This window comes from Meriones unguiculatus, chromosome 12, assembly GCF_030254825.1.
Source record: "Meriones unguiculatus strain TT.TT164.6M chromosome 12, Bangor_MerUng_6.1, whole genome shotgun sequence".
NCBI classification, from domain to species: domain Eukaryota; kingdom Metazoa; phylum Chordata; class Mammalia; order Rodentia; family Muridae; genus Meriones; species Meriones unguiculatus.
In genome coordinates, this window is record NC_083360.1 from 98,280,812 (window position 1) to 98,305,998 (window position 25,187).

At 39.3% G+C, this 25,187-nt stretch overlaps 1 protein-coding gene across 18 annotated transcripts in view; it reads left to right on the forward strand.

Moving 5' to 3' along the window:
• The window catches only part of Ehbp1 (EH domain binding protein 1), a 246,186-nt gene that overhangs the window by 136,045 nt on the left and 84,954 nt on the right, over positions 1-25,187 (forward strand). For all 18 annotated transcript variants that reach the window (XM_060365165.1, XM_060365166.1, XM_060365175.1 and 15 more), the window contains 3 exons: positions 17,204-17,382; positions 17,958-18,006; positions 22,061-22,951. In XM_060365165.1, the coding sequence (XP_060221148.1) occupies positions 17,204-17,382; positions 17,958-18,006; positions 22,061-22,951 (1,119 nt within the window). The remainder of the gene's footprint in view (positions 1-17,203; positions 17,383-17,957; positions 18,007-22,060; positions 22,952-25,187) is intronic.

Consider the following 25,187-nt stretch of genomic DNA (forward strand, 5'->3'; position numbering starts at 1 on the left):
ATCTCTAAACACCACATTCTTTGGTTGCCAGCAGAGAAAGCAAAAGAATACCCAAGGAGCTTGTCTTACTATAATTTGAGTCCTAACATGTCTAGTACTTTCTCTTACCTCCACTTCCATACTAGCCTCATATTTTCTATATATTCTAGAGTTTTTAGTTTATAGTGAGAAGGAGGAATGGGGGAAAGCATATATTTCCATTATTCTAAGTAAGAGGTCATTAAAAACTAAATTTTTAGTTGTTGGCATTATGTAGGTGTATGTTGATTTTTTTTTTTCAGTGCTCTGGATAGAACACAATTTGTGCATGCTAGGCAGGTGTCTAGCTTAAGGCTCTACCCCAATCCACAAATTAACATTTATATGTTGATATTTGGTCCTACAATGTTATAACACTTAATAGTTCTGGTAACATTTTTCTACAGTCTATAAGATTTTTACAGATAAATCGTCAAGGCTACAAACAAATAACATCTTTCACTATGAGCAAGTTTTATTTCATTTCTGTGGTTCTCCTCCTACCTGGCAGCTGTCTCCCACCAGCCCACAAAGTCAGGAGGGGCACAAGAAGAGGAGTGTGCCTGGAATGGCACTGTATGGGGATCACACATCCCCGGAAGTGCCGCAGGGGGCCAGTTCACCTTTCGTTCCAGAGCACAAAGGCTGCTCACCCTGGGGAGTGGGTGGGGGCTCCAAGGATAGGCGTACACACTGAGTGGGACTAGGTACTAACCAGCACCTTCTGTCGTGGGAACAGGAACATAGCACCTAATCATCCACAGGGAGGGGAGAGCTAGCAGCGAGCTGTGTCAGAGGCCATATGTCGAATGTGGTTAGGGGCGTCTGTGTCTAAGACACTGTCCAGATGAAGTCAGGCAGAGAGCAGGAAGCCCTGCTCCCTAATGCCCAGCTCAGAGAGGCTGTGCAGACAGGGGAACTGCAACCTCAAACAGCAGAGCTCCTCCAACACATTTCTTTGACTTACAGCACTGGTCAGAGCCTCCTGTGCAATATACTGTGTAAGTGTTAGTGGAAACTGTTTTAGTGGAAAGCATGGAGTGTTAATATTAAGTAGAGTGTTAGGTTTTTAATAATATAACTTATTTTATTGAGAAACTCTCTTTCTATTATGATTTGTTAATAAGTTTTAAGGAAAATGAATTTTGGATTTTTGTCTTGCTTTTTCAGGACAGGAAACAGGACAGAAGCCTACCACTGAGGGCCTCTGAAAGACTCTACCCCAGCAGGGTATCAAAGCAGATGCTGAGACTCATAGCCAAACTTTGGGCAGAGTGCAGGGAATATTATGGAAGAAGGGGGAGATTGAAAGAGCTGGAGGGGACAGGAGATCAACAAGGAGAGCAAAAGAACCAAAAAATCTGGGCCCAGGGGTCTTTTCTGAGACTGATACTCCAACCAAGGACTATTCATGGAGATAACCTGGAACCCCTGCACAGATGTAGCCCATGGCAACTCAGTGGGCTCCTTAGTAAGGGGAACAGGGGCTGTCTCTGACATGAACTCACTGGCTGGTTCTTTGATCACCTCCCTCTGAGCGGGGAGCAGCCTTACCAGGCCACAGAGGAAGACAGTGCACCCAGTTCTGATAAGACCTGATAGGCTAGGGTCAGATGGAAGGGGAGGAGGACTTCCCCTATCAGTGGAGTACGGGAAGGGCATGGGAGGAGAAGAGGGAGGGAGGGTGGGATTGGGAGGGGAAGAGGGGGATACAGCTGGGATACAAAGCGAATAAATTGTAATAAATTTAATTTAAAAAAAAAAAAAACCTAATCTGGGCTGTAGCTCAGTGGTAGCACCCTTCTCAGCATGCATGAGGTCCTGGATTCAATCTCCAATGCCCCTTCCCCACACACATCCCCAACAGCAACAACCAAAAAACCAAGAAAGAGTATGGTACTAAATTAGTGTCACACAACTTCTTAAACCTATGTGCACAATTAAATTAGGGTCTCTGGTCTAGTATAGTGGTCTCTGTGCTGCCCAGGGCGTCAGTTTTAAAGCTGTTGGGTCACATCTGGTACTTGACAGCCTGAGATCACAGGGTGGGCTTCATCCTCTGCCTGGAGCCACAGTATCAAGACCGAAAGCCTCGCCTCTTAGGAAATAGAGTGTGTTGTTTGAGCTCTCTGTCCTCTGAGCACTCGTTTGTAAGATAGGGATAGTAGTGCTTGTTGCTTAGGCAGTGTGGAGAATGCCATGAAATACCAAGTGCTTCTGCTGGAAGTACACTTTCCTGCTGTCTGAGAGTGTCTTCTAGGTTCTGACCAACACACATTTCTTCACTGTGGAAATGCCTTTATTTTATTTTGTTGTTTTTGTTTTCTTTTTTTTTTTCTCTCCCTCCTTAGCGTTTTTCAGAGCCTTATAGTGGTATATGGAGGTCTAATAAGGATTCAGAAAGTTTATGGCTCTTTTACTGATCGATCTGGCAGTCCTCACAGTAGTCTTGCTGATAGCATGTGTATATATTGAAGAAGAGGTAACTGTTTCTTAAAACTTTCCAAACCTTTCTCTTAATCAGAGTACAGAAGGATTTCAATGTACAAGGGTTCAAGTTGAAAGTTTTGGCTGTATATAAAACAAAAGTGATATGCATTCACATATATACATACACACACACACATATATATACTTCCAATTTTAAAGTTGCTCTTTTCTTGGGCTAGCAGTGAGCTACTGAGTCTGTGCTGTAGCGGCCGTGATCACAGGGATGGAAAGCAGCAGCTGTGTTGCCGCCGACACTGGTGCACTCCATGCCAGCTTTTACACGGGTGCTGGAGTCCAGACTCAGGCCTGTGCCCTCTCCTCAGCAGCCCTCTGTAGCCGAGGACGCCTTGACCTGTGATTGTCCTGCCTCTACCTTCCAAGTGCAGACATCGCAGTGAACACCATTGATGCCCCGTGGGTGTGTAGCTGAAGACCCAAATCAGGACTTCATGCGTGCCAGGCAAGCACTCCACAACTGAGCTGTAGCTTCTCTCTTAAAAGCATTTCAGGAGATTAGTTATTATTATTAGATTATACAAAATGTTTAGTTGTGTTATAATTTCTGCAGGTATACACTATTAAGGTATTAAGAGCTGAGGAGGGAATCGCGTTGTAAAGGCAACAGCGACTTTGGAACTGGATGTGTAATGCTCAAGTACTGCTCCACACAAAGCTGGGGGTCTAAGGAATATGCCGTTAAAACATTTACATGCACATCTTAGCCTAAAATTAATTTTAAATGAAGGTTTATTAATATTTAATATGCAGTTTACAAAGGGCAGTTTGCTTGCCCTACATGAGGCTCCAGTGTTGGCTAGAAAATGGACAGGCCATGCCCAGTGAAGGAGGGGACTTTCAAACTTGTGACTTTATTTGCCTTTTCTGTTTAACCTTACCCGGGTGCCAAAGCATCTCTGCTGGGAGAAGTACAAGGTTTCCTGTCTAACCTTCACAGACAACTATCAGGATTCTTGTTTCATGCTAGGAAGTCACAAGTGGGGATAGTTTAAAATACTTGTTAGTATGGAATTGGAAACCATACTCATTTTTTTAAAAACTGTAAACAAAAATTTAAACACGATTGCCATTCATATTGACTTTCATAATTCCATAATGTTTTTACATTGGCCAGAACCGTGTTGTATCGCTTTTCTACAGGCTTTGCCTATGAGATGGGTTAGAAGTCTTTATAGTCCTTATACTTGGAGAACTTGCAAACAGAACTTTCTGCCTTGACTTAAAATGCAAGTTACAGTTATTAGTAGTTTATGTCTAATTGACATCAGTGAGCAGAGATTTACTAGCTGAGAGGCAACAAACCTTTCTAGATGGCGTGAGAGAGGAGTTACTGTGCTTCGCCAAGTCAGCCAAGAACATGCTTTCTGAATTTTGACATCTGAATTTTTGTAATGTCGCACTGTGAGCTCAGAAGTAACTATTCAAGCCAGACAAAGCACACACTTCAGAAGTGACCTTTTGATTATTAAGCCGGGTTTTACAATCTAGCTATGGCCTTTCCGTTATACTTAATTCTCATTTTTATAATGAAAAAAAGAGTTTTATGTCATTAATATTAAATTAATATTTAAATTGTTAATTTTTACATTCACTCTTGAAATTTCCATTTGTGATATCCAATATGCAATAGTACATTTATATACACTGTGCATATCAGGAGGCATGTGTCTCAGAAATATATATTTTGTGATATTAGCATACATAATAGTAGGATATTTGCAGCCTACACACTATTGCTGGGACACACACTTAATTTTTCACAGACTTTGTATCTGAATATTGAATGTAGAAAATTATTCAAGACAAAAAGTTTCTAGTGTGAAGAACTAGAACTAACCTGTAGCTATGTTTGACTGTGTGCCAATCATCAGCACTTTTGGTTCTCTTTTATACAGTATGTTCTGATTATGGTGTTTCCAAGAATCTTGTAAATATTTATTTAGTTCTTTCAGCCTTTCTAAATTAATTCCTAGACAAGCTGAGAGAGTTTGAACATTCCATAGTCTGTTCTTGCGCTTCTGCCCTCACCTGTTTAAAGACTGCGGACGCACCCCCTCCTTAGCGGGGTGCGCTCCCCTGTGCTCTGTAATTAAACCACTTCTTTTCTGTGGGGAAGAGATACCAAGTGTGCTTAATTGCAGAGTCCCAATCTGCACACTCTGGTGAGGAGGGAAGAGTGGCTGGATGCTGTCCTACTTCAAATGGCAAACGATGTCTGCATTCAGTGCTTTGGAGGCTCACCAGCTGCGCTTCCATATTGACTCTCCACCCCAGTCACACCTTCCCCTTGAGTTTTGGCTACACCTATTGTGATAAGGACAACAGAAAACATTTATGTCTCCAGATCCTTGATACAGTTTTCAAAGACAAATAACCAAGTAATCGATACATGCATTTACAACTCCTCACTGAGCATAATCATTAGTCCTATTCAAGAGTAATAAAAGATTGGCCAGATAATCTTCTAAGGCTATCCTTGTCAGCGAATAGATGAAAATGATAATTTTTTATATCATATAGATATTTTGCTGGGTGTTTTTACTGGGGACAATAAAACTTTTGGAGTTATTTGGGAGTTGCAAATGCATAAATTAGAAATTACAGTAAAGTGACTGCCGCTTGATGCTCTGCAGCCCTCAAATGTGGTGAGCGCCCACCCAAGGGCATGCTTAGGCTTGGTTGGTAATTACAATTGAGCTGTAAAATATTTTGACAGTTTCCAACTGTTGTGTACATGTTAGTCATTTGGTGGCAAATGCAATTTGGTGAGGGTTTGGAATTTTTTTTTTGGGTTGGGGCATATTTAATTAAGACTTTGAATTACATAGTATTTCACAGTAGGCATTAATAAAAAGTTTTGTTACTATAAGCTACTTTTATATTTTATTCAAGACAGAGAAAAACCTTAAAAAAAAAACCCTGCCTAAGTAAGTAGTGAGAGTTGCCATGCTTCTGCTTTTCTTTAAAAGCTTTTACTTGTTGAGTCTTCGTTGGTAGCTTGAACACAGTGTGTAACTTTCTGAGGTGAGTGTGCTCACTGGCCGAGAGAGAGAATTGCTTATGATAATTATACCACTGTGAAAGATTACTTGGGTCTATTTTTGTGAGAGATTTTTATCCTTTTATTAGTAACAATAAAGATAATAAGCTAATTTGGACAGTCAGACAGTTCAAAAAAGAGAACTCCAACCTTTTGACTCAAGAGTTGCTTATGTAGACAGAAGACTGCTATAAGCAGTTTTAAACCTCTCTGCTAAACACAAAGTTATTAGGTAAATGCTGATTTATGAAGTTACAGAGCCAAATTATGTGGGAAAGGTCTTGAACCCTCATCCACATATCCAAGAACAAACTTGACACTTGGTTGCTTGAAAACTGTTATTAGACTTTGCTGTGTCACCACAGAAACCTTCTGACATTTTATTTTTCTGTTTCATTGGACTTTTTGCCATGGGCCTGTCATTTTGTATGAGGTTCTTATGGAGAGCAGGGATTCCGTGCAACTGCTAGGTCTCAGCTTTCGTAGTGTTTCTCTCCAAGAACACGTGACTGTGACACATGACAGTGACACCGAATGACAGCTGCATGAGCTTGCACTGTATCAAGTTAGTATTATTTTCCCGAGGAATCAATGTTGGGAAATTCACTCCATAAGTTGTTGATTTGTGACTAAAACCCACATTTTATAAACAAAAATGCTGAAGTGCAGTTAACTACAGAGAACTAGTCTTGTTTCAGCGAGGACCCTACACTCAGGCTCAAACTGGCGGCGCTGAGTGGGCTTAGACGGTGTGTGAGAGGGGAAGTGCAGGGGGTGAAGAGGAGCACGCTGGCTAGTCTGGGTGAAACTTTGAACTCTGGGTTCAAGTCAGCCTCTCTCAGTCTGTAAGGTTGAGGACAACACTCAACGTCAGCTTCAGGCCTCTATACATATGTATACATGCATAGTGCTAGTACACCTACACGCATGTCCATGTACAACACAATACACACGCAGAATATTTAAAAAACAAGATTTTTAAACCATAGTCTAACTGTGTGCCCTAAGGAAGAATAATCCCAAAGCCAGAGGGAATAAAGTTTAGAGCAAAGATGAACTAAATGAGAGAGAGAGAAAAAAAAAACTTAGAGAAACTTAACCCATCTTAAAGTTGGTTCTTTTAATACATCAACAAAATTGGCAAACTGTAACCATGTGGATGGGGCTGGGGGCAGAGAAGGCTTAAATTGCTAAAATCAGAAGTAAAAAGGGTTTTGCTACTCACTTAGCAGACATGTAAAGAAGTATAAGAGAGTGCTGTGAACAGCCGTTCATCAACAAATTGGATAATTTATATGGAATAGGCAGATTCCTAGGAACAGTAGCTACCAAAACTAAACCTTTTGGAAGAAAAAAAATGTGAACATATCTGTAACAGATTTAAAAAAAAAAAAAAGAAAGAAAGAAAGAAACAGAATGAGCAGTCAAACTTCACCCAGGAAGCTGGTGTGATAGCTCATGGCTTTGTCTGTGACCCTAGCACTCAGAGTATTGATTCTGAGAGTAGTCAGTGCAACACAGTGAGACCATGGGTGGGGTTTTTATGGGAGAAGAGGAAAAAAGAACACTTCTAAAACAAAAACCGTTTAAAAGCCATTGTACCTAGTACCCCAAGAAGTAACACCATTTTCCCTAAAATGCCTCTGAAATCTGGGAGAGCACACCTTCTAGCCTATCCTATGAGGTCAGCATCACCCTACCAACCATGAAAATAAACTAGGTCAGTATCACTTATTAGTATTCTTTTAGTGATGTAAAAAACTTCAACAAAAGCACTACCAAGCTGAGTTGTGCAACATTTGAAGGACTGTGCACTGTGACCAAGTAGGAGTTTGCTAGAATGCAACACGAGAAGCAGTCGATGTCATATGATCTATTGACACAGTGTAGGGATTGAGGGCTATCTGAAATAATGCATAAATGGCATTTGACAGAACCATGCTCCCTTTCATCACAACATTCAACAGATTAGGGTCCAAAAGAAACTTCCCAAAGATAATAACACCCACAATTTTAAAAGCTCAGAGATAGTATAAAAATGCTTTTCTTCTGTAGTAACAAAAAGGCAAGGGTGTCCTCTTGGAACTTGTATTTCACATAGAACTTTAAATCCTGGCCAGTGCAATTACACAAGAAAAAGAAAAATCACCAAAATAAAAAAAGATGAGGTAAAATTATCTCTGTTTGAATTGATGGAATCATGCATGTACCAAGCCCCAAAGATCACACGCACACACAGCCCTTAAAAGCAATAAATTCAGTAAAGTCATCAACAGTAACAGCAGTCATTTGCATTTCTGAATACTAACATTGAACAATCAGAAAGAAAATTTAAGAGAATAATTCTCCAAACAGTAGCATCAAAAAGAGCTAAAAGCTTAGAAATAAACTTCACCAGGCCTGGGGTCGTGGCTCAGCTGGCAGGATGTTCACCTAGCATGCCGAACCCCAGCACCTCACACACCTGACTATAACAGTGTTCATGCTTTTGAAAACTATTGTTTTGGTGTCTAGGATCTAAATAGAACACAAAGAAATCTGCAGATTTAATGTAATCATCAAAACCCCAATTACATTTTTGATAAAAGTAGAAAACATCATCTTAATTGTCAAATGGAATTTCAGAGGACCTGTAATAACTTTTTTAAAACACCCTGATAAAAATAAAAGCCAACATCTGTTTTTCAACTTCCAAACTTACTGCAAAAGTCTCAGTAATCAAAACTACAGTGTGTTTTTTAAAAAGTAAAGTTATTTAAACCAGAACCAAACACCTTACATAGGACCAAGCTAGTGCTTTTCACAAAGGAGTCAAGGCTGTTTGGTGCTCTTGTAGAAAAGAGCTGTCTTTTCAACAAATACTTAACATGTGTTAAGTATGAACCTAAATTTAAGAACTAAAGGCATGAAACTCTTAGAGGAAAACACAGGGCAGAAGCTTTGCAGTCCTGGATCACTGGGAATAGTTTTTCTTAATCACCCAAAAGTCATAGACAGCAACAACACAAGTAGGCAGAATTTACTTCAAGAAAATTTAAGATTTATGGATCAAGACAGACAGGGTGAAAGGACTACCTACAAAACAGGAGGAAGCATTTGCAAACCATACATCTGGTAAGGAACGAGCCCCCAAATGTTTAAGAACCCCTGCTCGGATGTAGCCCGTGGTAGCTCAGTAATCAATTGGTTTCCCATAGTAAGGGGAACAGGGACTATTTCTGACAAGAACTCAATGGCAGGCTCTTTGACCTCCTCACCCCCCAAGGGAGGAGCAGTCCTGCTAGACCACAGAGGAGGACTTTGCAGCCAGTCCTGAAGATACCTGATAAAACAGGGTCAGATGAAAGGGGAGGAGGTCCTTCCCAATCAGTGGACTTGGAAAGGGGCAGGGAGGAGAGGAGATCAGGGTGGGAGGGAATGAGGGAGCGGGATACAGCTGGGATACAGAGTTAATAAAATGTAACTAATAATAAAAATTAAAAAAAGAAAGAAAAACAGTATTGTCTCTAACATGATAAAGCTTCTGTTGTGTATGCATAGAAAAAATAGATTAATAAAGTTGTTGTGTACTTAGAGGAAAAAAAAAAGAATTCCTAAAGAACAAAACTAAAAGAACTTGGTTACAAGTGAACAGAGGGTTTAAATATGCCCTCTGCAATGACATACAAATGGCCAGTAGAGAGAGAGAGATAGGAAAATATGCTCAACTATCCCTAATCATTAGGAAGTACAAATCAAAACCACAAAGAGAAAAATAGCCCACATGCAATAAGCTTGCTACACTGTTTTTGAAAAGTGTTAAGCATTAGCAAGCGAGGCAATAGAATTCGAAAAAGCCCTGTGCACTATCAAAAGAACAGTGTGGTAGTGCCTCAGAAAATTAAGAATTAGTAGAGAAAACCCAATTTGGGGTATGTACCCAAAGACTGGAAACGGGGTGGGGGAAAAGTATTTGTTCACAGCAGCTGTAACAGTGAAGTGACTTGATGCTGGTCAGCAGAGAATGAACATGAAGACATGGTAAGCACATAAAATGCAGTGCTGTTCTCATTTTAAAGGGAGGGACTTTTCATGAGTGCTCTATCATTTATTAACTTGGAGAGCATTTGCTAAGTGAAAAGCCACAAAAAGTCAAACTCTAAGAATCCATTTGTGATGCACCTCACTTGTCAATACCATGGAGACAAAGTGCTGGCGTGTGGTTTGTGGCAGAGCCACGGTGGTCAGTGCCCCAGGTCCGATCCCCAGCAGCACACAGGCCTGTCTGCGGCTGAGGGGTGTGGAAGGCAGCAAACGGAGACTTGCTACTTAACAGGCCGTTTTTCAATTTTGCAAAATGAAAGACTTCTGGGAATGAGTAGTGGTGATACGCCATTGGTGAGTGTATAACCCTGAACTTACATACTTATTAAAATACTAAGATGATAAATATTGTACTATATGTATTTTACCATAGTAATAATATTAGAGTCATTGGGACTCCCAAAGAATGCTTGTTTATATGAATACATCTATTAATATTTGAAAATAAAAATTGCATAATTTAAAAATACACTCATCCAAATTCTCAGGAGTAAACTACTATAGTATCTACCAACATAAGTATATTTTTATAGCATAACCATATATTCCAAACCACATACTGAGTGAGAAGGGTGACGGTTTTGTCTCCCACTTGTCTGGTGTCTGTTGTCCGGCCTAGAAGGCGGCTGTTGCAGTGAGTGTCCTAACACGTGGGTTTGGCCGTGTGGCTTTATTATGTTGTGCCCTGTTCACTGGAGAGCTCTGCTGTGGAGATCCGTGAAGATGCTCCAGATGTTGTTAAATTGTCATCACACTGTGGAAAATCGTAAAGCCACCACTGATTTTTTTTTTCATTCAAGTCAGAAGTCTGTTTTTCTTTTTTTTTTTTTTTTCTTGTATTCTGGGGGCGGGGGGTCCAATGTGATAGTTGGCTGATTATTTCATATTTGGAAAGTTGTGGACAAGGCTGTTGTGAACATTTCTGTACACATGTGTTGCCTTGGCTATGCGAGCACGCACTTACTTCTGTAGGATATAGAACCAGGAAGTGGTGAGTCAGAGGCTGTCCATACTTCAAATCAAACATCACAGATGCTAGCAGTTCTTTCATGGGTTCTGAATGAAAACTCTTCTCCCACACCCTTCCCGGTTACTAGTTTTAATCTCATTGGTATCATCTCAGTTAACATGCCTGTTAAAATGCCAGCCTTCCAGGGGAGCATGTGTTAGTACTGTGCATGGCTTTCTGAGCGCTCATGTGATTGCACAAAGTTTCGTGATTTATAGATACCTCGACTTTATTTGATAGTCAAGAAAATAATTGTAAGTGTTCTTTCAATTTTTGCCCATCATTATGTTGGCTGCCCTTATTTTTCTTACTCTGTTTTTAAGAACTTTTGTGTTTTCTAAGTACAAAGTCTGTCATCTGGGGAAAATACATTTGTGTAGCTTCAGGCTTACCTTTATGAAGGATAGGAAACGTCAGTTTTAGCATTACAGATTAAGGGCCGTATATACATCATCACTGTCAGGCGGCAAGCTCGTGAGTCTCCTGTGGGACGCTGGCGGCTTACAGGGCATACCGTGCTATCGTGCCCTGCCCACAGGCTTCCCAAAGACCTATTGTTTTTATAGAACACACACTAATCATAGGGAGTGAGGCACTTGTTTTAAATGGCCACTTAGAGCTCGTGCCCAGGCGCTCAGGCTTGTGAGCCTCACCAAGCATGGGTTATTTACAGTAAGTGCTGTTGCCGTGTTACGCAGATAGTAGTTCAGATTTACCCAGTATATTTTCCATGGAAATGGTAAGTATATTGGATAAACTTGATTGTTTCTTCATTGAGAATGGGCCAGTGGCTTAACCCTTCTTTATGAGGAGAAAAATTAAGTTTTTTTCACAAAACTGAGCCTCTCATCTGTGACTACAGTTCATGTGTCTGTGTTGTTAGGTTTTTCCTTTTCATAGTAGGTCTGGGTGGCATGCAAACGCAGATCCTGTTCTCTATTTACTTCATTATATTTGCTTTGGGTTTACCTGTCATTCGTTTTACGTTGGGAGTGGGCGGTCCTGCCCATGCTGCTGTAAGGGTGCCCAGCTCTGCCAGCTCACCCTCTGAGGTGACCTTCATAGACACAGGAGCAAGACTTTCACTAACGGTCTGATTTGGCATTGTTTAACTGCTTCGTTTTGGAGTAATTGTTGGATAGCTCTTAAAAACTTTTCTAATCTTTTTCTGCGCTTAAAAATATGTTAATATAGCTGAGAGTTCTCGGTATTATTTTAATCTAGCATTAATCTTAGAGTTATTTCACAGCCTCATAGACGTCCCCACTTTTACTATAAAAGAGAGATGCTGGGGTATAGCTTGGATGGCGTGCTCGCTTTGCACACGTGATTCCCCGGGTTCATTCTCTATTGTGTGTGTATGCTAGTGTGACCACAGCCTGTAATTCTAGCACTCTGATAAGGCAGGAAGATAAGGAGTTCAAGGCCATACTTCCCTACTTAGGCCAGAGGCTGGACTAGAGAACCCTTATTTGGGGGTGGAGGGAGGATTGAAAGGAGAGAGAAAGGACAGGAGAGAGATGAAGTGATGTCATTTTGGGGAAACGAGAGGGAGGAAGGGATGGGAACAGAGATGCGCGAATAATGCAGGTGCAGATGTCCTTGTTCTCACCATTGCTGTTATTCTTGACTTACAAGTGCTAAAGGCAGGTCTAGCCAGCGTTCTTTACCATGATCTGCAGTAATTGCGGAAAGCCTCCAAGAACCCTCACATAAAGACCAAAATACTTACCAGTCTTAGCAGTAATAATGCACATCTTACAGGACTGGTCTTAGTTAGTTTCTTACTCTATTTCTAGTCCACAATCCAAAAGTCCAGCATAATGGACAAGTGGGTTGCGCTAGGAACTCCTGAGTTTTAACTTGCTTTGAGTAATTGCCTTTGGGTCGTTTGTTGGTTTCTTTTACTAGTATGAACACTGGGTCTTGCTGTGTTTCCCAGGATGGTCTTTACTCGTGATCCTCTTTTTTTTCTTAGCCTCCAGAGTAGCAAAATATTGAGGCGGGCTTCTTGTGACTTCCCGAACCAATTAATTTAACATATTAGGGCAGTAATCTAAGTTCTGAAGTTAACTAGTTAACTAAGACCTTTGCTACTTTCAAGAAATATATAGTCTACTGAGATTTTCAAGCTGCATTATCTTGGAATGTGAAATGTATATTGAGAGGATGGAGTTTGGTGTGGAGACATTATGTTATGTATAGTCCATCTGCTTCCTACCTCTGTGTAGCCGGAGTTTCTTTGACTGTATCTTAGAAACGGTCATTGCTATCCCAAAGCAATGTGGGATATATGTAAAGCATGTGGGACATATGTAAAGCATGTGTTTGATACTCAAGCGTGTATTCTTTGAACATTGTAAGAAGATGCTCTAGTCAGAAACACCACATAAGAGACACGGAAGATCATAGTGTAGTCAGACAAAATGCAGGAGCCATGGGAAATCATAGCATAGTCAGAAACATCATGTAAGAGCCATGGAAAATTGTAGTATAACCAAAGAAAAATTATGTAGGAGACACTGAAAATCAAAAGACCATTGAAAAGGGCTCCTGCTTGCTGATTTGGAATTAAGATGAGATTTTGTGCAAATGGCAGTTAAATTGAATCTTAAAGGAGAATGTGTCATTGTCACAGTTGTATGTGTGACAGAAGTTACTCTCAGTAGAAGTGATGATCTGTATGGCACTCTGGAGACTGGGAAGCTAGGGTTTAGGCAGGAAAGCACGGGGATTTAGAGAATGGTGACTCCTACTAGTAAACATACTTTTGGGCAGGTTTTAGTGTGCAGAAATGATGTACTCTGGTTGAGAAGCGCCAGAGATGTTAGGTGTGCTGTAAGAACTGTGCTTTGATGATGGGTTAGGAAAGGGAAGACTAAGGCAGCAGCCTAGGCAAGAGGAGATAGATTACAAGATTACCAAAAGTCACAACCGTAACACGAATATGTCATTTCCTATGAATTAACTGGTGAGAAATGATATATAAAATAAAAATTTTAATTATTCTGAGGTTGAAATCCATATAGTTGGGATGATAGCAGTATCATTTTTAAACACAATGAAAATGAGCACGTTACAAGGGAAAATTGTGATTTTAAACATAATTTTAACATGAGTTAAAATTTTATGTAGCAGGAAGGACAGCCAGCTGGAAATGTCATCTTGAGACAGTGCATTTGGGAATCATTTGTGTGGAATCCTGAAAGTGAATTACGTTCAAAGTGTGGATGGAAAGAATGACATCCAGAGAAATACATAAAGGAAGGCGTGGCTGTGTCTACGGACGAGAGGGAAGCTGCAGAAGAGGGGGAAACCGTTGACAAGGGTAGAACAGAAAGAACTGAAACTACAATTTCTCGTAGCTACTAAAATTTAGGAAATTTCACCGTGAGTTATTTAGGTTTCTGAAAAAGATCCCATTGCTATTGATAGGAATAATTCAGTGATCTTATTTTTAACAGTAATCTGCTATGTTCATATATTAAAATTATATTTGTTCATTTCTGCCTTTTTTTTTTTTGAGACTAGTTCTCTCTATGTAGTCTTAGCTGTCCTGGAACTTACTAGGTAGAGTTGAATTCTTGAACTCACAAAGATCCACCTGCCGTGCCTCCTGAGCCCTGGCATTAAAAGTGTGCGCTACCATGCCTGGCCCTTCATTTCTACCTTTGACGGATAAATTTTGACGTCTTCTTTTCTTTGGAAAACAATACATTATTCATTCAAAGCTTGTTTCATCAGATAAACTGCATGAGCCTTGTTTCATACACAGACTATCAAGATATAGTACAAAAAAAAATTTAAGTGTTACTTCATTTTCTTAAACAAGTCCATAGACTTTGAAACCAGAAAGGAGCCTCAAGAACATCCATGCTGGGATGGCGCCTGCTGACAGTGCAGTGCTGCAGGCGTGTGGGGGCGGTTCGGGGCCCATGCTGCGTGGCGACATGCCCCGCCGTGGTGTGTGCTGGTAGCTGGCCCTGATGGGGCATGGTGACGCTGTCGCTGCAGTCACCACTACTCAACAGCCTGCCCTATCTTTCCTTAAGTGTTTCCTTAAGTGGTTTCACTTACCAGTATTTACTGATTCTTTACTTTGCATCGAGAATTAATCTGGAAAGCTGAGATAGGTTAGTAAATAAGCAAATTGAAAGTGTTGACTTAAAAGAGTTCTTATTTAGTGCAGATGAACAATAACTAGTAAGTATAACATAAATACACAGACCACAAGAAGGTAGGTACTGTGGAAAAATAGAGCAAGGTAGGAGCAGTCAGGAGAGCTGTTTGGGGTTGGATGACGGAACTGAGTTGCATTCTTCTGACAGTGCCAGAATATGGAAGCTGAGAAGGTTGTGTTGACAGTTACTGTTCAAGTATCTGAGGGCACCAGGCAGGTGGAATAATGTCCTCAAAGGGGCAAAGTAAGGGGCAATACAAGATGAAAGTGATCAAGAGGAAAAGTGGGAGGTAGGAGGTAGTGAGGACGGAGGTCTTGTTCCTACAATACTATGTGTCTCTTTCTGTTTACTGGTTATAGTTACCATCTCCCATTTACAGATGAGGAAACTGAAACAGTGGAATAACCCACTTCACGACTGTAATGAGAAACAACTCTCATCCAGCTGCATGTTGACGTTTTCAAAGGGATTTATCAATTTTTTTTGACCCTCTGCAAAATAATAGATCAAAGGGCAACAACTTGATGATTCATTTAGTATATCTACTAATTCTCTGTTTTCTGCAAACATTACCATTTATGGGACTTTTATCAGTAATTTTATCAGTTTTCTCAATTGTATATGATTTTTTTTTGTTAAAAGTGAATTGTTCTTTTTAATACAGGTTTCTGGTCTGAACAAATCCCAATCTTAGCTTAGCTTTTCTAGCTTTCTTATATTAGACCTTTTTTGAGATAGGGATATATTCGTAATTATAATGGCATATGTTTCAAATGAATCATTGTAATGATAAGTGCAGATTATCTGCCTGGCACATAACCAATTTTTAGATGGTTCTATGCTTTAACAATTTTATATGGAAAATATTGTAACAAAGGTAATTATTTAAGTGATAGAAAAATAAATAATAGAAAATTTAGGAAAATATACATGTGCCTAAAGAATGGATCCCCAAGTTTCATAGCACTCTAAGTCAACTGAAAGTCACAGTGGGCCGTTTACTTTATTTGTACACATTAGGTTGAAACTTAAATGAGTTATTTAAAGTAAATGTCCTATAATTGGAAATTAATTTTATGTACTTCTTCATATTAGGTAGCATAATCCATGCTACCTAATAATGCATGCATGTGATAAGTCTGCTCTCTTCTCCTACCCTGTGGGTCCTAAGAATTGAACTCCGGTCAGAAGGCTTGGTGGCACATGCCTTTAATCACTGAGCCATCTAGCCGGACCTGAATACGTTGGTTTTTATGATTAGTGAATTGTTTAGAATTTGCTTTGTAGGGGCCATCATTTAAAGAACAGAGCTTTGCCAGGTCTGTGATTGTTTATGTAATACCTTGTTAATCTGATAATAGAAATGGGAAATTGCCTATATGGTGATTCCTAGTTGATTATTTTAATAGTTTAGCACTAGCCTGCTACTGTCAGATGGGGCATTATTGATCTCTCAAGCATTATTGTAAGAATGAATCATTGGTTAAACTTACGATGTCAGGATAAATGAATGTTCTCTTATTTTACAAGGCTCTTTTGATTTCATAGCTAACGATTTTGATTAATTTTGATTTTAATTTGGATTAAGGTCCAAAAATATTAAGTAGGATTCTTACAGTTTTCAGTTGTATCACTCTTGACAATTATCATAAAACATTGTAGTTATTTCAGTGACATGATTTTAAGAATAATAAAACTTTAAAGTCTTAAAATACAGTCTTAGTTCTGTCTTCATGATTATGCTGATAAGTATATGGATAAAGGGGATATATACTGTTGTGTGCTATTGGCACCAAAATGTGTCTTTGCTAATAATTAAAACTATTTATGTTGCTGTTAAACTTTTATAGGAAGAATATTTGAATATGGCTATCATTGTGTTGTGCTGTATTTTGCATTTACTGTGACTTGATTTCTGCATTAGGGCATTTCTCAATACCCAAAACTAGTTGCAGTACTACAGTTTATGCTGCATTGTTTTTATCCCATCTTATTTGTTTATGATTGCATTTTGTGTGTAAGAGTTACTCAAATATTTAGCCTCAGGTATTCAAATATTTTAACATGATGTTTTCATCGTGGACACTCATGACTTGTTCTTACCGAAAGTTTAGATGTTGCTTATCTGCCTCATTGTCAGGCAGATGCCATGGGCGAAAACTGAAGATAATAACCTAAGATTTGTGTCTCCCTCCCTCTCCGAGGCAGCAGTTGTCGTGAATTGACAGTTTTGAAGGACTTAAGCTGACATCAAAGGTTTCAAATGATCTAGCTAGGTCAATTAATGTTAATTTTTATCTTCCATTAGGTTCTTTTAATGTCCCCTTCCCACCCTTTTTTCTTTCTTTCTTTCTTATATTCTAGCCAAGCCCAATACCAAGTCCTGTTCTGGGGCAAAAGCCAAATGCTAGTCAGTCGTTGCTTGCATGGTGCAAAGAAGTTACGAAAAACTACCGGGGTGTGAAAATCACTAACTTTACTACATCATGGAGAAATGGTTTATCTTTCTGTGCAATCTTACACCACTTTAGACCAGACTTGATGTAAGTAGAATTGTCATAAATGTTTGTATATAACAGGCGGTCTTAAAAGAACACAGGATAATTTCTTAACATGTATTCTAAAATACTTGACTGTCTCTGTTTTTGAACTATAGAACTTGACTTTTTTAAGAGATGTATATCCCAGAAAACCAACTTTTTTCTCATTACCTAGAAATAGTTTTCCCATTTTTTTTAAATGATTTTTTCTTTAATCTTATTAAAAACTGACTTTATTATGAAGTTCTTATTAGTTTTTAAATAAGAGAAAAATAAGCCTACATGTAGCCCTTTGCATATTGATAATAAGGCATCGTAAATGTTGTTGTCAGAGCTCCTTTGCCTTAACCTCTCTTTCAGATGGAAAGCTTCAGGCAGTGAAACATGTACTCACTGTTTGTCTGTTGTCTCCTTAATTTTCTGTACTATTAGTCTTGTTGATTGAACCTCTGTGAGCTTGCTAGTCAGTTACCACTTGGTATTATTAAATATCAGACTTTAGATTCAGTTTGTTTTACAAAAATTTATTTTTATCAAATATTTTTATACCCATTGTGCCGTTTTTTTTCCCCTTTCAGTGACTACAAGTCTCTGAATCCTCAAGATATTAAAGAAAACAACAAGAAGGTAAGAAGTGCCAGAGACGGGCATAGTTTCACTTCTGGCTTCACTGCAGGGTTTTACTAATTCGGGAAAAGAGATGGTGTGGAGTGAGATCGTAACTGCATCTTGCCAAGGTGGACTGCGTCCTGCAGTTTAAGTAGGATGCGTAGTTTACTCTGGTGTGCCGACTTCAAGGATCGTAAATGCGAGGCGGGCATCAGGGTATGTGCATGCTTATCCTTAACTGCTGAGTATTGCTCTAGTACAACATTGAGCTTTTGGAAAATATACCCAGAGTTTTCATAACTATTATATAATTTTAGAAAAATATTTTAGGAAAGAAAAGCATGGACCTAAGAGGTAAACAAATAGAATACATCGGCTTGTAAATGCAAAGCAAGGATAAACAATGTTTTTTTTTCCCCATTCTAGTAAACAGATATATTCATGTATACTTATATACTTGATCAGAACTTTCTAACTGGCATGTGAGGATATTGATCCCATCAGCCTTCAGAGCAGCTGCATAGGGAGGATTTGCTAGAGTTTTGTGGGCCAGCTGAAGTGGCTAAGTCTGATGAATGTGTTTATCATATGTGCCATATGATATATGTAATTTTCAATGGGCAAACAATATCAAACTCTGCTCATAGTATATGTGCAGCGTTTGTGCTGAATTGAATTTCTCAACTGAAAAACCAATGTTCTCGTTGTCTTAGAACAGGCATTTTAACCTGAAGATTTTATGTGTAAGTGTGTGTAGAGAGTTCAGCCAGTCCTTGTAATACAGTGGAAGGAGAGCATTTTGTGTAGTGTAGTGTGTTGTAATTCTTCAGTTGTGAATCTTTATCTTTTACTCCAGTTGTTGCAGATCTCTACAAATGACATTTTAGAACTCCTTCAAATTACGAATTACTGACTGGACATGGTAGCACACTCTTATTATCCCAGCACTTGGGAGCTGGAAGCAGGATTAGTTCAAGGTCCTTGGTCAGCATGGGCCACATGAGATTGTGTGTGTGTGCACATATGTGCCTATATTCATACATATATTCGTTAATATGTTCTTTAAAATGTGTTTACTCTTTTCCAAATTCAGTTTTATATTTTAATAGTTGTACTTTTAGTATAACTTACTCTTTTTTCTTTTGTGTGCTTTAGAGCTATAAAATTTTATTCTCAGAAGGGAATACAATGACAAAGAAGCTCAGAAAACAAGGTGGTTAATCTCTGGTTGAGACAAAAAATTTTAATGTACTTTAAATTTTTAAATTAGATGGAACTATCACTTTTTTAAAATCTTAGAACCTTGGTAGAAGATTAATTAACAAGAACTTAAACTGAAGCAATTGTTTTTGCTTGATGTGGATAGTCGAGTTATGCACTTAACAGTCTCATTGTTTTGTACGCCATCCCAAAGGGGTAGGTAGTCTTTGAAAATTAATGCTCCTTCTTCATAGCGATTACCTTGTGGGGGCTAGGGCTTAGTTAAGGAAAAGAAAACTTGAAGGTCTGGGCTCAATCCCCACACTTTCTGGGAGGCATTCGACAAGTAAGTCATTCTCATGAATTACCTCTTACATCATTTTAGGAAGCGTATATTTATTAAAGTAAAATGCCTTTTGCCTCACTATTTAAACTATATCCATAGAGGTGGCATTTCTTTATTTTCACTTCCCTGCAATTGAATAAAGTGCCAAACTAATTTAAGTGTAGATATAAGCATTATAAAATGAACTGCTAATTGCCAGTCAGTTATGCCGCGTACTTATAAGGCAGGAAAACTCTTAAGCTGTGAGTTCAAGAATAGCCTGAGCAGCATAGCAATGCCCTGTCAATTAAATGGTGGTTACTTTTTGAGTAGAGCTTCCTTTGCTGTTCTAATTTTTGAAATGGAAACGTTACTGATTTTGCCTAACTGCATGTATTTTTAAATAAATGCAGAGAATCTCATTAAGGTTTAAGTAGCATTGACTTACATATGGGTTTACATATTACTGCATAGGGAAGAACATTCCATTTACACATTTTCTTGAGACTGGGGCTGCAGCTAAGTAAAGTGTTTAGCGTGACTAGATACTGGCTGGATCCCCAGATATCAACTAGATCTTCCATGGCAGATAATCCTGATTTCTACCAAGGTTCTTAACACTGGTTCTTTCCATACACTCTTCAGTACATGTCAACACACATAGTTGTAGAGTTTCTTTACATGATGTCTACATTGAGAATCTTAGTTGCTACCTGCAGATTATTTCCTGTTTTACAAGGTTCTTGTGCTGTCGATATCTGAAGGAAAAAAATTGTTCATCTAAAGTTTCACTTTTGTTTGTACTATAATTGTCAGTGACTCTTCCTTAACTAACTTTACACCTTAAAATAAGACAGTGTTCTTTGAAAAAACTCCTTGGCTAATGAGATGACTCAGCGGTAAAGGTGCCTGCTGCCGAGCCCGTGATGACCTGAGTTCTGTCCTCAAGACTCACATGGTGGAAAGAGAGTGAACTCCACAAGTTATCCTCAGACTGTGCACAACACTGCAGCCTTGTGCTCCATGCCCCTGCACGGCGCCCTCGTGCGCGCGCACGCCAAATGAACAAACCAACCAACCAAGTGGGTCATTCTTTAAACAAACAAACCCTCTCTTCCTCCATCACATCACGTGGGTGACCATGGCAGACGTTAACCTGTAGGAAATTCTTTGACAAAATTTTTACCTCACATATAAGAAACCAGGTTTGTTTTATGCATAAAATGAATTACTGCGTGAAGCAAAACACCAGCAGGAGCTTCCTCACAGGGAAGCTAATAATTTTTTCAGGTCTGTAAAAAGAACTCAGTACAAAAGGTATTTACCTATGGCATCTGATCTTAACCAATATGTCAGCTTTTAGATAATTAGGAAATGTTTAGAATACTGCCTGCGGCGCTTTTCCTGATGGTCTGCTATTGATGTCTGTCAGTCAAGTAGTCGGGGCGCACAAGGGAGAAAATTACTTTAATTTTCCTAAAACATGTAAAAGAACAAACAAGTCTACACATGCACACCAACTGAGCCACTTCGGTAGCAGATATTTTGAAGTACCCATATTATAAAGCATTATTTTGTGGAAATTGAATAGGTCTTAATAGCACAATTTATTTTTCATTTTCTTTCTTCACATTTCTTAAAGATACAGGAAGAATACAGATTAAATTCAAAGGCAGGAATTTACTATAAAAGCACAAAAATACTTTGATTAAATAATTTCCTAACATTTCTTTTAAGAAAAACATGAAATTTGTGCTTCTAAGTGCAGGCTGTCAAGAATAAGGGATTTTTACTGTCTAAACACAGTAATGTCTCTGCAGAGCCTTTCCTTTCTGACCGGCTGCCTAACCCTTCAGCGAGACTTTGAGTGCTTCCTAGCAACACAGTGCTGTTTCAAGGGTTAGTTCAGGATAGTAATAATTAATTGTAAATTGAGAAACACCCTTGGTTCTTCAAAACTAGAAAAACCTGATGTGCCACAGCCATTTAAAGGCTAACAAACTAATACAATGCGGCCTCACAGGCTCAGGTATGTTGCGGTATTCAAAACATTTCATCCTCTCCAGAACAGATGAAGTAAAAATAGTCACTGTCCTCATTATGAAAGCAAGCATAAGAGTGCATTTAAGAATGTTTCCATGCCTCTAAGAGTAAATAACATTTATTTGTATTTTATAGCAAATAATGCAATAGTCCTCTGGACTTGCCTAGCGATGCTAGGCAGACAGGGATGATAAAAGCTGGCCATGTGGTAGTCCAACATTTCTTCATCATCCCTCTGTGCTTATCGTAAAAGTTTATTCTCAGATTTTTGTTGAACTCACATTTTTGCTTATATTGTGCTTATAGATGAATGTTATTTAGTAAGGTTTTTCTCTTTTCTCCTTTTTGCTCATTTTTTCTTGAAATTTTATTCTTTTCCTGCAGCATAGTGTCAGTAATTTTATGTACCCTACAATAACAAAAAGCTTTAAAATTTTGCTCTCTTTAAAATAGATGTTTGAGCTTCTCAGTGTATCATTTGTTTGTCCCTTCTTCTCTTTGAAGGCTTATGATGGATTTGCCAGCATTGGAATTTCCCGTTTACTGGAACCTTCTGATATGGTTTTATTAGCAATCCCTGACAAGCTGACGGTTATGACTTATCTCTATCAAATAAGGGCACATTTTAGCGGTCAAGAACTAAATGTGGTTCAGATAGAGGAAAACAGCAGCAAAAGCACGTATAAAGTTGGAAATTATGAAACAGATACAAACAGTTCTGTGGATCAAGAAAAATTCTATGCCGAGCTCAGCGACCTACAGCGGGAGCCTGAAGCACAGCAGCCTGCCGGTGGGGCCGTGAACCTCCTGTCGCGGGACGACTCTGTGTCTGTAACTGAGCGCGGAGTGAAAGAGTCAGAAAGTGAACAGCAGACTCCACATGCTCGCCTGAGTCCAAGCACAGCCTCCCCTTTCTGCCGCAGGACGAGAAGTGACACGGAGCCTCAAAAGCCCCAGCAGAGCTCAGGAAGGACTTCAGGGTCTGATGACCCCGGGTTAAGTTCTAGTACCAGCTCAGCCCAAGAACTGCTTTTGTTAGGCAAGAAGAGGCTACTAAAAGCTGAGAACTTAGAATTAAGTGACTTACATGTCAGCGGTCAAAAGAAGGATGTGTCTCCACCCTCATCTTATGAGCAAAAGCTTCAGACTGTAAATACCAGTAGTGACTTGGAAGAAGAGAAAATAGAGAATTCCAGATCCGTAGAATGCAGATTGGATGGTGAATCAGCTATCAAAAAGCCAAGTTTGTCCCCTCCTTCTACTCTTGGATATTCATACAATAGAGATACAGACTTTGCGAAAAAAGTATGTGCTTCTCTGAGGCAGACAGAGTCGGATCCAGACGCGGACAGAAACACTCTAAATCATGCAGATAACTCCACCAAAACAGTTCAGGTAAGTGAGTGAGAGTGACAGAATATAGTTAATAAGTAGCTATTCTGTCTGTTTATTCTTTTTTGTTGATAGCGCACATTAAGATGTCAGACATGAATAGCAAGGTCTCATTTACAGGAAATTATAAAGACCACGCTGCCGTATGTTTAAAGTTGGCACCGTAATATTGTAAGCCTAAATGCAAGGTTGAAGGATAAGGAGCGCCAGCTTTTCAAACCACAGTGCTGTTACTGGGGATGGGGAAGGGGTTCATCAGCTAAGAGCACACACCTCTCCCCAAGAGGACCCAAGGTTAGTTCCCGGCACAGTGACGGGGCCGCAGCTCCCTGTGACTTCGCTCCCAGGGGTCCACCACCCCTTCTGACGGCTGCAGATTCACAGTCTGCTAAGGCATGGCAGTTCTGAAGTGGTTCTCGTCATATTATTTGAGTGCCTGGCATGTAGCTCAGAGCAGGAGGGGTGCCCAGTATGCTTGGGGCCCTAGGACCAGTCCCAAGTAGTGAATGAATGAAAACAATGGGGGGGGGGCACTGAAGCTCTTCAAAAAACACCCAAAGTTAAATCATTTTCATTCTAGGACATGACTTATCTTTATCACTTTTATTCTCTCACAAATAAATAACAGTGTTTTCTGAAGGCTGTATGATTCCTATATTCCAGCAGATTGGATGTAAGTGTCCGGAAATCCTGCTGCTCTGTTCAAGTATTTATTATTGTAGGTCATACACACATACACACACACACACATACACACACACACACACACACACACACACACACACAGACACACAGACAACTTCAGGAGTTGGTTATGTCCGCTGAGGAGTTCAGGGATCCAATTCAGGTTGTCAGGCTTAGAAGCAAGTGATGTTGTCCGCTGAGCCATCTCACTGGTCCTTAGATGCTTTTCTGTTAATGAAATGGAAAATGCCAGTCCTTATTAGTTTGTGTTTGTTTTTTTTAAAGCAGGGGTTTTAATTAAAATGTTATGATTTAATGTGTTTGCTCTTTCTAAATGAAAACATAATTTTTGAAATTTCAAATTTTTAGTTTTCCCAAAATGGCTACTATCCGTGGGTATATTTCTTTGGTATTCTTACGAATTGTTAAGCATGTAAAGAGTTGCTGAGTCCAAAATGTTGAGAACTTAAGAATTTTAGTCTGTCCAGCTCTGATTGTCTTCTAAGTCAGCAATACTAATTGATAAAAATTATTTTTTTATTTTATTTTACTGGAGAATGTCAGTGTGAAAATTTGGAAAATAATCTGGAGTTCTGTTCCCCCGCCCCAACTTACTGATATTAGTTTCATATCCACAGCATCCACATCTATTTTAGCCAAGCACAACTCACAGGGATTGGGAGAAAATGCTGTGACTTATACTGTACAGCCTCTTTTTCTTCCATTAATCTTTAAAGGCAGAGTCCGTATGTTTAGGGTATAGGAGGATGTGCATGTGAAACATGCTGTGCTGTTTTGTACAACTGGCCCAAGCGGCCGCATGAAATCCACAAGGGGCCTGGAAACTAACTGTGAGGGAGGGCAGTGCCGACTGGGACACCGAAGCACCGCAGTCACACCATCTGTAGCACCACCTCAGGCAGGCGGCCATGTCTGAACCACGACATGTCTGGGTGGTTCCTACTGTCCATGCCATCGGTGATGAGTTTGCAGAGGTGTGCTAAAAGAATGGAAATGTCAGAATCAAAGACATACACCACAAGAGAAGGCAGAATTGATCAAAGCACAGTTCATGCATGCATGATTGGAAATGTCACAGTGAAAGCCATTAATTTGCACAATTGTATGAGGTAAACTTTACAATTAAAAAACAAAATTGTAGCTTTCAAAATAAGCTTCTGTTCTCCCAAATAGAAGTCGTAAAGGTTCTAAGTAAATCTCTCTGAAAGGTTTTGTGATAGCAACAGGGTTTAGACACAGTAGCTACCCAAGAAATATCTGCTGGATGACAACTACAGAATTTAATGAACCTTAGTTCTATCCAACACAGATTTTTCTTATAAACCATATATTGAGGCAAATATATTTAAAGATACAAACTGATTAAGCATTAAAATTAGAATCAATCTAAGAACCTGAATTCTCATTTTGAATTTTCCTCCAGTAATTAACAGTGTGATATATTAACTGGCATTTTAAACTGTCAGTTTTCTTTTCAATAGAGGTTAAATAAACTAATATCTAAGAATCCATTTAACTCAGAAATTCATTTCTG